We start from the raw sequence: 15,899 nt of genomic DNA on the forward strand, positions 1-15,899 counted from the left end.
TCCTTTCCAATCTCTTCCTTTTTGGTATGTAATTGTTTTTCATGTTTTTGGCTATTACATTCTGCAACCTTTTTCTTTTCTATTTTTGTTTTATCTATATTGATCCTCAAAAATATTTACTTATCAGCAGCAATTTTATAGCCAGAAATGAGTAACTAATTGTTGTTCATAGTCACACCTGCAATAAATAATTCTCCACCTATAATATTCTTGAGTGATCTTGGTCTTTCATTTTAGCTTTTTATTCCATAATCTTTACGCACTATTCTATTCTCGAGTGTCATTTTGTGAAAAGTTAGCAAGAAGTTAATGTCCGATAAGGGGCGAATATGTTGTGGATAATGAGTGTGTGTTTATTAATTAAAAATTCATATACATCATAAAAGAATTATGCCTTTCTACATTTTAATGAATTGCATGCTTGCACACATATAATATACAATTTTTGATCTAATTACTTTCTCATGCAAACTGAAGTACTATTTACACTTCTATATCTAGAGCTTTAAGGACTCCATGGCAAAAGAGCAAATTGTTCTTTCTGGACCATATGGTGGTGGAGGAGGACAGCAGTGGGACGACGGAACTTACAGCACGATAAGAGAATTAACTATACACTCGGAATTAGAAATTATTTCCATCCAAGTCGTCTATGATGATATTGAAGGAAAGCCAGTACTATACACTCGGAATTAGAAATTATTTCCATCCAAGTCGTCTATGACGATATTGAAGGAAAGCCAGTACTGGGGAAAAAGCATGGTGGTGACGGAGGAATACTGAACAAGGTAAAACACACACACACACATATGTGTGTGTGTATATATATATATATATATATATATATTTGTTTCATTTGTTGCTTCTACGATTGGTTATTTTAATCATTGAACATATATGTGTATTATCTTAAAGAAAAGATTCAAATCTTATCCTATAAATGATATACGCATATCTGAACACTCCACCATCTATATTATGAAGCACACAAACTATATATACATATGATAACATAGAAACCTGCAAATTTGTAACCCAAATTTTGTTTTGACTCATGTCCCGTTGCAACCTAGTTTAATCCATTCTTGGGCTTTGCCTTCAATGTATATTTTTTTCACACAAATTTTTTTTTTACGTGGACCCCAATCCTAGTCTCATTGTAACCGAGTTTTTCGTGTCATATGAGAAAACACTGAAAGACGGAATAGAGAATCAGAAGAAAGATTGGGGGCTTGAAAACTTGTAATTTCTGTTATTTTTCGCATATTTATTAACTGATCCGGGAAAAAAAAAAAATCTTCACCATGAACATTACGTTTTTCTGTCATTTTTTATTGTGTTTGTGGTTTGCCGTATTTGTCACAATACTTGTTATACCAGTTGTTAATTGAAATCTTACAGGTGGAATTAAGCTATCCTACTGAGTGCATCCTTTCAATATCAGGGCATTATGGGTACAATGCTAAAAAATATCTTATAGTGAAATCCCTTACAATCCAAAGCAATATGAAGCAATATGGACCATATGGCAAAGAAGAAGGAACACGTTTTACAACCCCGGTAGCTGCTGGCAAGGTTGTTGGACTTTTTGGACGTAGTGCTAATCTTTTGGATTCGATTGGAGTATACCTTGAGCCATCCCACCAAATCCATGCCACAACACCTTTTGGTCCATTTGGAGGTGCTGGTGGGCAGCACTGGGATGATGGAATCTATAGTACGGTGAGGGAACTAATTATACACTCAACAACGGACATTATTTCCATCCAAGTTGTCTATGATGATATTGAAGGAAATTCAATATCAGGAAAAAAACATGGTGGTGACGACGGAACACCAAACTCGGTAATTTATATATCTATGTGCAATTTGATTTTCAAATCTGAAATTCGCTATTTCATTAATGACTATACTACATTATATGGGTATATAAATTTTGAAGAAATCTAGTAATCAAGCCACATTAGCATTTCAAGTTTCTAAGTATAATAATTAAGCCAACATAGCATTTCAAGTTTCAAATCTTCAAGTGACATTCTCTCAGGACTCGCTCACCCTTTGTAGATATTATCCGTTTTGCACCTTTTTAGTGCTCATGGTTTTCAACACGCATATACATAATTAGTAAGTGTCTACACATGTTAGTGCCATCAAAGCTCTTCCCCTTGGCGACATGGGACGTCACAATTACTTCCTCTTGGGACCTAGCATCCTCGATGACGTGACCCTCATAGGCTTGTTTACGCTATCCCATTTTTAGCTGGGGATTGGATCTTAATCCATATGTTACGACTGACTCCACCCTGTGTAGACATTTTTTTAAAAAAACCGTGAGCACCTAGAGATATGTAAAAAAATTGTCAAATTACCACTAAAGCTAATTAGGTTGATCCTCCCCATTCCTTATGTTCTCTTTGTCATGCTCATCAGGAACAAAAAAAAATGTTGGAGATTTCCATGGACGTAGCCTAGAGGTTGGGTGAATCATGTAAAATTATTGCGTCCTAAGCTTGAATGTTGTATGATTGTATCTCCATGCTACGTGTGATTCATGATGTAATGATTGTATGCTTTTGTTGTGACTGAATTCCTAGTAATCGGTATCAGAGATTATGGTTGTTGTGTCTCTGTCCTAACAACTCGTATCAAAGCTAATTGGAGGGGTTAAGTTCCTTACAAACATGTTAATTTAACATGGTACTAGATCTTACATTTGATGTTAAATGATGTAGTATAATGGTTAATCAACCCTGAACTATGGTATAACTTGTATGTTGAAGTTCGGGTCTGACACATTCACATCACATTACTCGTGAAAGTTACATCAATTAATTATTGCTACTACAATGATTTTTTTATTTGTTTGCTTTTTATTTTTATATTTCACTTATATGCGTATGAACTGCAAGTATTAAAATAAGTTCCAAATCATACTGGGGGCATTTGCTTCCGCTCTCCCAGCCCAGGCCCCGTCTGGTAAATGTATGTATGCCCTTTTTCTATGTACATATATCTATAATTTTTTTTTTTTACAAAATATCTCCCTAAAATTTTCAATTACTGAAAATATCTTAATTTTCGCTTTCATTTCTCTTTTACTATTCAAATTCCTTTAATTTTCTAAGAAGAAAAAGTTATAATTTCCTTTTTCAATCAAATCCTATTTTCTTCCAATCTAGTTCTCTTATTTTCTCTCCTCCTTCTCCTCCTCATTATTATTATTTATTTTATTAATTTATATTTTTGAATTTTTCTTTATTGTAATACTTTTTTATAAATAATGACGTAATATTTGAATGTTGACTAAATGCACTGTTATTGCACTTCTATTTTTTGGATTATTACGAGTGTAATGTTAGTTGTCATGTTAATCTAGTTGTAATGTTAGATTTATGTCTCCATTACTGTTTCTATATTCATTCATGTCTCCGTCACTGTTCTTATTTGTTTTTCATGTTAGTTGACTCTTTTTTTTAATTGACAAAAGATTTGGGCTTGAAAACTAGTATTTTTTTTTTTTTTTTTTTTTTTTTTTTTTTTTTTTTTTTTTGGCATAGTGAAATCTTTTTGCCGAACTTCAACTTGAACTTTACATTTTTTTGTCCTTTCGTTATTGTGTTTATGAATTTGCCGGTGTTTATTGTAATACCTAAGTTTATCCTTATTAATTGTAATCTTACAGGTAAAATTAGACTATCCTTCCGAGTATCTCCTTTCAGTACCAGGGTACCATGGGTACAGTACTGCCCATAAATATCATGTAGTGAAATCCCTTAGAATCCAAAGCAATATGAAGCAATATGGGCCATATGGTGAGGAAAAAGGAACTTATTTTATAACCCCAGTAACTACTGGCAAGATTGTTGGATTCTTTGGACGAAATGGTAGTCTTTTGGATTCAATTGGAGTATACATTAAGCCATTCCAAACTTCAACACTTGTTGGTCCATTTGGAACTACTAGTGGACAACAATGGGATGATGGAACCTACAACACAGTAAGGGAATTAATTATATACTCCGGATGGGTAATTGATTCCATCCAAGTTGTCTATAATGATATTGATGGAAAGCCAATATCTGGAAAAAAACATGGTGGTAACGGCGGACAACGAAACGAGGTAATATATATTTACTACATAATGGTAAAAAGTTTCCTCTTTTTTATTGAAGATTTTAATATTCAAGCTTATATTAACGCAAATATGAATGCCATGCATATATACTGACCCTTCATCATCGATATAACTTATGTAGGTCAAATTCGACAAACCGGATGAATTTTTAATTTCAGTTTCGGGATACTTTGGACAAGTAGATAACATGGTTGCTATCCGATCGCTTGAATTTCAAAGCAACAAAACAAAGTATGGACCGTTTGGCATGGAGAAGGGAGAGAAATTTGAAGTCTCATCCACTGGTGGCAAGATAATCGGATTTCATTGAAGGTCTAATGGGTATCTTAATTCAATTGGAGCATATCTCGACAAGTGAGGATAAATTTTAGACAATGATCATATGCTATCTTGTAGTAGTTTTTCAATCATTAATAATTAACTGCATTTGCATTCAATGCAATTACAATAATGGATATGTTGTCCTTAGAGCTTGGTGAAAGTGGTTAAGGCAACACAAACTTAGTCTGTGTGTAATTTCATGTAATTTTTATTATTTCTTGTGCTAAGCCTAAGAGTTTGGGTTGGTTATCTCTGGTGTTTCCTTATAAGAAATTGGTGGTTGTACCTACAAACAAGAATCTTGTTGATTGGGAAAAAAATTATGCTATCTATTTGGAATAATAATTATTTTTATTTGGTTTAAATTTATGGTTTATTATTTCTTGTGCTAAGCCTAAGAGTTTGGGTTGGTTATCTCTGGTGTTTCCTTATAAGAAATTGGTGGTTGTACGTGCAAACAAGAATCTTGTTGATTGGGAAAAAAATTATGCTATCTATTTGGAATAATAATTATTTTTATTTGGTTTAAATTTATGGTTTGATTAATCATCATACGTCATTGGATATATTTTGTAGATGGATAGCTAGTATTGCTTTATCCGAGATTCCAAACTCTATTCTAGTCATAATAGATCATTCATATCTCAGAGAGGAAAATATATATTTGATATTAAGAAAAATTTGAATAATTCTTGTATTTTGGATAAGGTTGTAAACAAAACTTTCACAGAAAAATTGCAACTAACAATGATAGTTTACTAACACCATTAAAATGTTACTATAACAAATTCAAAATCATGAGTAGAGTGAGTGTCACAACCCAATTCGGTGGATCCGAGTCATGACCGGAAACGGTTATGAATCGGACTCTTACCTGATCCGTAAGGCCATCTAAGGGTTCTATATTAATTCAAACAAGGAAGGAGGTTGAAAGGACTTAAATTAAATCAAATGAGGTTTATTCAGGTCATTGTGAACATTTTAAAACACGAGGCCCTAAGTGCTGCTACAATAGTTTTCCTAAAATTGCACATTTTTAATTTAGGAAACTCATGACCTTGCCTGACTCAAACAATCAAAACTCCTTGTGTGATTATAATTTTTGAGTGAAACCAATTCCATTTGAAATTAGACTTAAAAACCTTGACATTTAGCTCAAAGTTGACCTCATTTGGATAAAAAATGAAGGAGTTACGGCCATTTGAAGCTAGCAAAACAAATCTGAGGGAAGTAGGAATGTGAGTCAGCTCAAACTGAACGTGAACTGGCTCAAACTGAAATGTGAGTCAGGTAACATCTCTGCATGAGCTGTGATGCGTTCATTATGGGTGCGTCAATAATAAAACCACTGACTAGCACGAATTCACAAAGAAAGCGGCTAAGTAGGGATATCGATCCACGAAGATTGCGAAGCTTATGGCAATCAAGTTTCAAAGACTAATTTCGTGTTTGTTAATGTCACAAAAGATGATTGGTTTGTTTGTTTGTCGCTTGCATAAAAATTAAAATAAACTAAATTGAATTCAAAGAACAATTAAAGGGAGGCTAGGGAATTGAGTTCACCAAGATCTCGTAATCATGCATACTTGTAAGTAACTTGGGGATACATTTACGTGTGATGTTTAAAGTGTAGAAGTATAAAATAACCACAACAATTTTTCAGAAATTCATGTAAGACAAGACTAAGCATAACCCATCTGCGGTTGGCATGACACATCCACCTAAACTAGGGTGTGGTATGAGTCATCTTCCCTAAGCATGACCTATCAAGGTTTTGACATTACAAGTTTTAGCATATGAAATCAATTCTCTAGCATAGATTATCTTTGGTTGGCATGGACCATCTACCTAACTACATTAATTTAGGAGTGTAGCATGGTCCATCTTCCCTTGGCATAATTTATCTAAATTCATATATAACATGTCTATAATCCCATTTCATGAATATCAATCTTCATTGTCACATATGAAAATATTAAGAGTATAAGTATATAATCATGCTTCTAAGACAAGAGTTGCTTGGTGTATACACCTAAACATATAAGTATTTGGCCTAGATTGTAAATCAATTCAATGTAAATACACAAATTGAATAATACATCATCATCTTTATTCATGAAACACATCACATACAAAAGTTTTCCCCAAATTAAATTACAAAACTAGATGATTACTTAAGTTTTCCAATGGTGTGCACGGTAACACCCATTTCTGGGTGAATTGACTATTCTACCCTTGGTCCTTTTCTTGTATGGTTTTGAAACCCTTGTCCCCATTTTGTTTCCGTTGAGTCTCAAAACTCCTCGAAAAGCTACTTTTGTATCTTAGGGATGACGTACATCTCCACGTATTTTGGGATCCGTATCGGGTCATCTTTCGGGTCATCACTGACACACCGAGTTTGCAAAACTTGGGTCGTCACAGGTTACCCTTTCTCTCTTGTGAATTTTTTAAATTCATTTTTTGTGTTTTGATTTTTTTTCTTTCAATAATTTATTAGTAACCTTTTCTCTATTATGAATTTTTTTACTCAAAAATTTTAATTTTTTTCAATTAACAAATTTAATTTTCTTTTTTTAAAAATTTTAAATTTCTCTTATTTCAATTCATTTATCTATTTTGCTTCTAGGGTTTCAAGAGAGAAAAGAATAAATAAAAGTTGGTTCATGTTACCTTTCTATTCCATACAAAGTGTGGATTTTTAATTTTTTCAATTCTTTTTCTCTATTAAGAGAATTTTTGTAATTAATTAGCAACTTGATAACAAATTAATTCTTTTTTTAGTAATTTAAAATTTTCTTTTAAGTTTTAATTTTTCTTATTTCTTTTCAATTCTTTTTCTGGTACCTTCTATTTGTTATGAATTTTTTGAATAATGGATTAGCAACTTGAGAACAAATTAAAATTTTTCAATAAATTAAAATTTTTGTTTAATTTTTAATTGCTCTCATCTCTTTTTAATTTGATTTCTGTAATTGATTAGAACCTTAATAAATTACTACAAGTACAATTAAGTTTTTCCACACATATAGAAGCTATATTATTTTTGCTTCATTATTGTTTTGTTTAGTTTTGGATCACAATGAATTTTTTACGTATGATCACAACAAGTTTTTTACATATAGAAACTATATTATTTTTGTTGATTATTGTTTTGTTTAGTTTTAAATCACAATTAAAATTTTATTATTTTTACAAATTTTTTTATTAAAAGAAATAATAAAACCGCAATTTTAATTAATTATTTATAAAAATAATTTTTTATTATAAAAGTTATAAATTAAATTTTAAATTTTGACTACGTTCATACCACTTATTTTTTACTAGTGTCATAAAAGTCATTATAACTCTTAGTATAAAAATTAAAAATAAATTAAAATTTTATAACACTATTATTTAATATATGTAACAAACATATCTTTGTCGTTATTTCGTGTTTGTAATCTAAATATTGAACCTAGAGAATTGGCCGACATTTCAATGTTGGATTGTTTGAAAAATAAATTTAAATAGATTAGCGGCAAGAATCAAAATAATTAAAAAATCAAAATACTCCTAGGGTCAGTTTGGTGCAATGGAAAAAGGAGGAAAAGAAAGGAAAAGTGATGGAGGGTGATTAAAAATGTGTGTTTGGCATAAATGGCTAGAAGGAAAGGAAATAGAAGGAATGATTTTGGAAGGATAACACAAGGGTTGCACAGTAACTTTTTTATCCTCCCAAAAATGGGAGGAAATGGAAGGCTAGGGTTGATGTATAATTTCTAATGCCAAATTTACCCTTACACAAATTAAGATTACACTTGATTTTAGGATTTAGTTTGCAAAACAAGAATTACAGACCTTGATTAGTTGATTTAGAAAAAAAAATTAAAACAAAACCCATACATACAAGTTAGCAGTTGCAGAGAGAAAGAAAGGGGGGCAAGCTTGAGAGTTGAGAGACAGCGGCTGAAGCTTGCGAACGGAGAACCCAAACTGGAACCGCAGCGATGGAAACTGAAAGATATGGGTTTTGATTTTTTGAACAATATGAAAGATATGGGTTTTGATAATAGGTAATAAGTTTTGAACTTTTGATTCTTGCAGACGCAAACGGATAGATAAACTAAAATATATGGGTTTTGAACTTCTAATTCTTGTAGATTTTGTAGTTTGCAGTTGGAGAGAGGGAGAGAGAGGGCAAGTTCAGAGTTGAGAATAGGAATAGAGATGGAGGCGATTGGGGAGACTAAAATGATTTGCCCTAAAAATATTATTTTTATATTAGAGAGTTAAATCAATAAATTTATTTTCAAAGTTGAGAATAGTAATAGAGAGGGAGGCGAATGGAAAGGCTAAAATGATTTGCCCAAAAAATATTATTTTTATATTAGAGATTAAATCAATAAATTTATTTTTTTAAATATAAAAAAGTATAATAATAAATTTAATTAAGTAATTTTTTTCCTTCTCTTTCTATCCTTTAAGCCTTGGGTTTCGAGAAGAATCAGAACAAACATAAAAGAATTTATGAAAGAGAGAGTGTAGCTTTTCACCTGGTAGCTAGGGTTTTCAAGAAAACAGAGAGAACAATCGAAGAAAGGATACAGGGTAGTGTTCTCTAAGATTGTTGCTGCGAGGATCATTTTGACACCGCGCCATGGAAAGGCGCAGAAGAAGACGCAGAACTGGAGGTTTAGCGACAAGCAATTGCAACGAAGAACAAACAACCTCTGGTGTTGGTGTTGGTGTTGGTGTTCATCTTCCTTCGCCCATTATTGTCGATATTCTTTCAAGGCTTCCAACCAGTAGCCTCTTGAAGTGCAAGTGCATTTGTAAAAACTGGCAATACTTAATTATGCATTACCTTTATTTTCGTAAGATTCGTCTCGCGAGGGCGGACATTTTAGATGATATTGTGATACAGGTTAACGGTTCTCGTTCTCGAAAACTATTCTATTTGTTGGAGCTCGGAGAAGACTCTAATTATGTTCATCGAACTCACTGGCCAATGAGGTTCAAAATCAAATCTAATAAAAAATTGATGGATTCTTGTAATGGTTTGTTTTGTTTATGGGATGACGATAGAGACACTGTTCATATAAGCAATCCCATTTTAGGAGAATTTGTTGCCCTTCCCAAACCCAAAACTCTTGAAATTCAAAGATAGAATATGAGAATTAAAAACTGTATTTGATACTTTCATTGATGGTGTTACACTCAATTTATAGAATAGAATTTAGCTAAAATAGGTAACTAATTACCTACCAAGTAGCCCTAAATTAAGGAGTAAATAATTCAATCATACAGCTGTATTATGAGATAAAATCTCAACACTCCCCCTCAAGTTGGTGCATAGATGTCACACATGCCCAACTTGTCTAAAAATTTTGAAAACACTTGATTTGAGACTGCTTTTGTGAGAATGTCGGCTAGTTGATTCTCATATCAAATCTTAGGCAACTCCACAATTTTCCCATCCAACTTCTCCTTAATGAAGAATATGTCTATTTCAACATGTTTCGTACGATCATGTTGAACTGGATTATGGGCAATATCACATGTTGATTTATTGTCACAATATAGTCGAATAGGTTATCCAGGTAGATAACCCAAATCCCGTAAGAGAAGTCTTAACCACAATGTTTCACAAAGTGCAAGCGCCATACTTCTGAATTCAGCTTCTGCACTCGAGCGAGCAACAACATTTTGTTTCTTGCTTCTCCATGTAATAAGATTACCTCCTACAAAAGTAAAGTAACCAGAAGTAGATCGTCTATCATCAATAGCTCCAGCCCAGTCAGCATCAGTATATGCATCTATGTTTTGATAACCAGCATTTTTAGTGAACAAAACTCCTTTTCCAGGATTAGATTTCAAATAACTCAAAATCCGCATAACTGCATTCATATGTTGCTCTCCAGGATCATGCATAAACTGGCTAACAATGCTCAATGCATAAGCCAAATCCGGTCTCGTGTGTGCTAGGTACATCAATTTCCCTACAAGTCTTTGGTATCTTCCTTTATTAGTAGGTACTTGGTTGAACTCAACACATAACTTCAATCCTTCTTCCACTTGTGTCTCAGCTGGTTGACATGTTGTCATGCCAGTCTCTTATAATAGATCTAAGGCATATTTTCTTTGAGATAGAAAGATTCCTTTATTAAATCGAGATACTTCGATCCCAAGAAAATATCTCAAAGGACCTAGATCTTTCATTTTGAATTCTCTGGATAAGTACTACTTGAGAGCCTTCATTTCTTCAAGATCATTCCCTGTAACCACCATGTTATCTACATATACAATGAGTGCAATGATCTTACCCTGTTGTTTCTTCAGAAAAAACGTGTGGTCTGAATTGCTCTGACGGTAGCCAAAGGCTATCATAGACTTAGTGAATCTTCCAAACCATGCTCTTGGAGATTGTTTGAACCCATATAATGATTTCTTTAACCTGCAGACCTTCCGATTATATTTTTCGGGTATCATGCATCCTGGTGGGAGATCCATGTATACTTCTTCAAATAATTCACCATGCAGAAGGCATTCTTCACATCGAATTGTTGCAATGGCCAATCTAAGTTTGCAGCTAAAGACAACAAGACTCGAACTGTGTTGATTTTGGCTACAGGTGCGAACGTCTTTGTGTAATCGATTCCATAGGTTTGGGTGTAACCTTTCGCCACCAATCTTGCTTTAAAGCGTTCAACTGTGCCATCAGCTTTATATTTTACAGTGTAAATCCATCGACATCCAACTGGTTTCTTTCCTGGTGGAGGATCAATGAGTTTCCAAGTTTCATTTTTCTGCAAGGATTTCATCTCCTCGTTTATGGCTGCTTTCCACCTAGGGTCAGCTAAGGCTTCCTGCACACTATTAGGAATAGATACAGTAGATAATTGATTCACAAATGACAAATTTGATTCTGACAAATGATGGTTCGACATATAATTGATCATGGGATACTTAACTTTACTAGAAAGTTTGGGTTCATATGCAGGTTTACGAATACCTTTAGTGTGACGCAGTGGTAGTTGTTTCCTGAGTGGCTCAGGCACTAAAGCAGGAACATCCTTAGCAGGCAATTGGTTTGATATATCAGTTGTGAGGAACTCGAACTCGGACGATGATGGGGTTGGCGTTGGCGCCATACTTTCCATTTCTGGGCGTTCATCACCACTTTGATCAAAACTTATACCACTCGAATCCTATTCGCCTGACTCCTAATTGGTTGGTCCAACTCGTGAGTCATCAACACTAGAATCGCCGGCCTCAAAAGTGTGATAATCATAATCTAGAGTCTGAATTTCGTTCTGGTACTCCCCTTAAAGTTCAGACGCAGAGGAAAAATACATTGAGTCTTCATGGAAGACAACATCCATTGTGATAAACATTCGTCGAGTTGGAGGGTGATACAGCAATATCCCTTTTGATGAGTAGCATATTCGAGAAAAACACATCGCAATGCTCGAGGAGTTAGCTTGTTGCGTTGATGTTTATGGAGGTGTACAAATGCTACACAACCAAAGACATGAGGAGGTAGATTTGGGACGGTTGGGGCAACAACTGCGTCAGTGAGAGCCTGTAATGGTGTCCGGAAGGCAATAGAGTTGGAAGGTACTCGATTAATTAAATATGCTGCAGAGGTAAGTGCATCTTCCCAATATGATAATGGCATATGCGCTTCTATCAGTGAAGCACGAACAACCTCCAACAAGTGTTGACTTTTTCGCTCTGCAACCCCGTTCTGCTGGGGTGTATTGGAACAAGTGGTTTGATGAATAGTTCCATGTGCTTCCAAATATTGCTGAATGTCAAAACTCTGATATTCTCCACCATTGTCACTACGGAGAACCTGAACATGTGCATTGTATTGAGTTTCAATCATTTTATGAAACTTCTGAAACAATAAGTTCACTTCACCTTTGGACTTCATCGAGCACAACCAAGTCATCTTGGTATCAGAGCCATCATTGAACCATATTTTTGAACCTCTTTGAATTTTTTTTTTTTTTTTTTTTTTTCCTGTGAAATTCACAGACCCATACACCCATACATACATATAAATTCAGAGACCCATACCCGTACACATACAATCACCATAAACCAGATTCACAGACCTATACCCGCTGTCAAACCGCTGCCGCTCTTGCGGCCTTCCCAGATCTGTCGAACCGCTGCCGGCGATCTTCCAGTGATCTTCCATCGATGACAACGCTGCCGAACCGCTGTACCGTCCATAGCCAGTCGCCGATCTGAACTAGATTTGGACTCGTGGCGCCAATCTGCGCACGACCATTTACGTTCGTTAACTTCGTTGTTGCCGTCGCCGGATCTGCAGTCGTTATCACTGCCGTTATTCATCAATCGGCCATCTATAGTAGCCCATCCACCGTCCGAAGCCGCAGTTCAGCTACCGCCCGCCGTCCGCCGCTGTAATCACAGCCGAACAAGCCACCTCTCCGCTACCGAACCAAAGATAGAATATGAGAATTAAAAACTGTATTCAATACTTTCATTGATGGTATTACACTCAATTTATAGAATAGAATTTAGCTAAAATAGGTAACTAATTACCTACCAATTAGCCCTAAATCAAGGAGTAAATAATTCAATCATACAGCTGTACTATGAAATAAAATCTCAACAAAAACAGATGGAAAAGAAAATCGCTTTGAAGTGACTTATTGTTTTGGATTTAGTCCTACAACAGAGGAGTATAAAGTTTTAAGATTTAGATTACGTCCCTCTTATTACTCAAATATTGATGTTCATACTCTTGGAACAGATACATGGAGAAATGTTGGGGATGTACCTTATCCAGTCTATGATTTTGGTGTTAACCTAAATGGCGCTGTACATTGGATAGATTACAGTCATAAGAGGGATACAAGTATCTATTCGTTTGATATTGATGAAGAGCAGATCCATCCTATCCCACTTTCTCTTGAGTTGAGAAACACCTATTTGGATGAGGTTGATTTGGGGGTGTTGGGAAATTATCTCTCTATATATCAAAATTCCATGAATTATCTTGATATATGGTCTATGAAAGATTATGGAGTAGCCGAGTCTTGGACTAAACTCTGTATTCTGAAAACGTCAATTCTACACGAGGCGCGGCTTTTTCCAGTCACATTTTGGAGAGATGGAGAGATCTTGATTTCATGCATGGATGGTCTTCTAGTTTACTATAATCAGGAAAAAGGGAATTTTACTGCACTCAAGGTTTATTACCCAAAAGAAAAGGTACATGAGTACCATGCGTTTTCCTACCGTTCAAGCTTTTTCTCACTTAAAGATGTTGCAAGCAAAGCAGGTTTGAGGGTTGTGGATGTCAAGTTCAAAAAGTAATGTACCACTTCCGATCCATCAGTAAGTTCTATTAGTGCTTAATAAGCCTTACTTATATCCATTTATGTGTGGTGGAGTTCGCAATATCAGTTCAATAAGTTTGCTTGAAAAGTTTTTTCTTCATTTATTGGTTTCCAAACTTGGATACAGTTGTGAATAATGTTACGATTGGGAAAGTTTATACTGAACTTTTTAAACCAAATCTTATATTTATAGTTAATATGGACATTCAAAGGAAACTTTATAATTAGTTGCTCTTAGGAGTTAGAAATTGAGAAGAGTATATTGTGCTTTTACACCATTTAAATATATATCTGTTTTTACATTTCTGCTGCTACTTTTTTTAAAGCAAGACATTGGAGGATTTCTTTTGCTGTGTTGGTGTCTCTGTAAGGTCTCATGTCAAATATATATTCAATCATTCTTAGTCCCCGGCACTCTCACATTTTTTTGGTTTTCGATGCAAACCTTCTGGTTTTTTTTTTGCTCTGTTCTTTCTTTCTTTTGTTTCTTTAACTAAGAATTTTCTTGAATTCTTGTTAAAAAACATGTTTATTGTACCTCTTATTTTTCAAAAGTATACAATATTATATATAACTATGCACTTATAATTTTATATTGAATTACCATTTGAAGTTCCGTCAGTATGTTCTCAATTTTTATTACCACTTTTTCTGTTACAATTATTGGCCTTGTTTCCTTTCATGCATTTAAATATATAATTTTTTTTATTGAATTTTAAACAAGTCATACTGTCATACACTTAGAATCTTTAATAGGGCATATGGAAATTTCCAGGTAATGGAATATTTGTGAAGTTGCTTTTTGGAATTGAGAAGTGAGATGAATCTATTGTTCTTTTCATACATTTCTTGCAGGACTCTGTGTGTTTGTTGACACCTATTTTGGTAAATTTTGAATTGATGACGTGGCAATAGAGAATAGTGATATTCCACGTGGATTGAAGTTGAAATTGCATGCAAAGATGGGAAGAGTATTTTGAATAAGTTGTGGATAAAGATCATTGTTTTAAGACTAATCTTTTAATTAATTTTAGTTGCAAAATTATGTTATTTATAGGATTAGTTTATTTTGAATTAATAGTTGATTAAGTGATAGAGTTGTAATGCAAGTAAAATACTTGCATATATGAGTTTGTTTTACGTAGTTTTCTATAAATAATATTATAGGCATGCTTTATAAGTGGTCCAGCACCCTCAGAATCATTATATTTCTTTGTTTGCCTTCTCAAGCACTTTTCCCAAATAGCATCCTTGTTATCTCTATCCCTCTCCCTCTCTATTTCAGTCTCGTTCTATTTCTTTCCCTATATCTCTATCTCTCTATCTATTCTCCCTATCACTTTCTATATCTATAGTTTCTCCCCTTTCTATTCTCTCAATATTTACTATAATTTATTCATTGAAAAGTCCTTTTAACTAAGGCAATTTTGAACCCAAAAAGGAGTTTTCCTGTTCCCTTTTTTCCTCGCAATCGCCTGAAAGTCAGCTTACTCAAAGGGACTAACGTTGACTATTTACAATCGAACCACACAAGTGGTTCTGGCATGACTATTTACAATCGAACCACACAAGTGGTTCTGGCACGCCCGCTTTAAGATCGGATCTTAGGAGCCGATTTTAGCATCAACATTTTTGGCACGCCTGGTGGGACATCAAATCCAAATCAGATCTAACGAGCCGATTTTAGGGTCAACAGTGTTTTTGTGTTTTTTTCCCTTCTTCATACAGTACTATTTTTATATAAGGTATTTTCTTTTTGGTTTCTTGGTTGTTGCTGATGTATCATACTCAAATTAGATTCAATTCTGTTTGGTGAAAAATATGATTAAAATCCTCTTTGCCTTTTGATTAGAGTCTGTAGTTTTCAATATTAAAGATTCTCCTAAATACTAGTCAAAATATATTTATGTAATTTATTTATGTTTTATATAACACTATGACCATAAATTTGTACTAAATTTTGTTTCCTTGTCGGGTTGAAAATCGCAGTTGTATATATTGTGCATTATAATTATTTTTATCTTTTGATTTCATGCCATGCTATTTTCAGAATTTGAATTATTGCGTCATTTTCTCTTTGCACC

General features: G+C 34.0%; 4 protein-coding genes across 4 annotated transcripts; 3 read left to right on the forward strand and 1 right to left on the reverse strand.

The window, feature by feature from the left end:
* The first annotated feature begins 516 nt into the window (after positions 1–516).
* LOC132296532 (jacalin-related lectin 3-like) lies at positions 517–4,445 on the forward strand. The gene is made up of 4 exons (XM_059794723.1): positions 517–675; positions 1,402–1,845; positions 3,683–4,120; positions 4,257–4,445. Exons 1-4 carry the CDS (start codon positions 517–519, stop codon positions 4,443–4,445), a joined length of 1,230 nt encoding a protein of 409 aa, XP_059650706.1.
* Positions 4,446–9,095: 4,650 nt separating this feature from the next.
* On the forward strand, positions 9,096–9,605 carry LOC132296533 (F-box protein At3g07870-like). The gene has a single exon (XM_059794724.1). It carries the CDS (start codon positions 9,096–9,098, stop codon positions 9,603–9,605), a length of 510 nt encoding a protein of 169 aa, XP_059650707.1.
* A 425-nt stretch (positions 9,606–10,030) lies between these two features.
* Positions 10,031–10,543, reverse strand: LOC132296534 (secreted RxLR effector protein 161-like). Its single transcript, XM_059794725.1, has one exon. The coding sequence runs from the start codon at positions 10,541–10,543 to the stop codon at positions 10,031–10,033; it is 513 nt and encodes a 170-aa protein (XP_059650708.1).
* Positions 10,544–12,924: 2,381 nt separating this feature from the next.
* On the forward strand, positions 12,925–13,792 carry LOC132296535 (F-box/kelch-repeat protein At3g06240-like). The gene is made up of 2 exons (XM_059794726.1): positions 12,925–12,940; positions 13,227–13,792. The coding sequence occupies exons 1-2, from the start codon at positions 12,925–12,927 to the stop codon at positions 13,790–13,792; spliced, it is 582 nt and encodes a 193-aa protein (XP_059650709.1).
* Positions 13,793–15,899: the final 2,107 nt, after the last annotated feature.

Source organism: Cornus florida, unplaced genomic scaffold (genome assembly GCF_030987335.1).
Source record: "Cornus florida cultivar Cherokee Brave unplaced genomic scaffold, ASM3098733v1 CherokeeBrave_3.0.0_Hap2_Chr02, whole genome shotgun sequence".
Lineage (NCBI taxonomy): Eukaryota > Viridiplantae > Streptophyta > Magnoliopsida > Cornales > Cornaceae > Cornus > Cornus florida.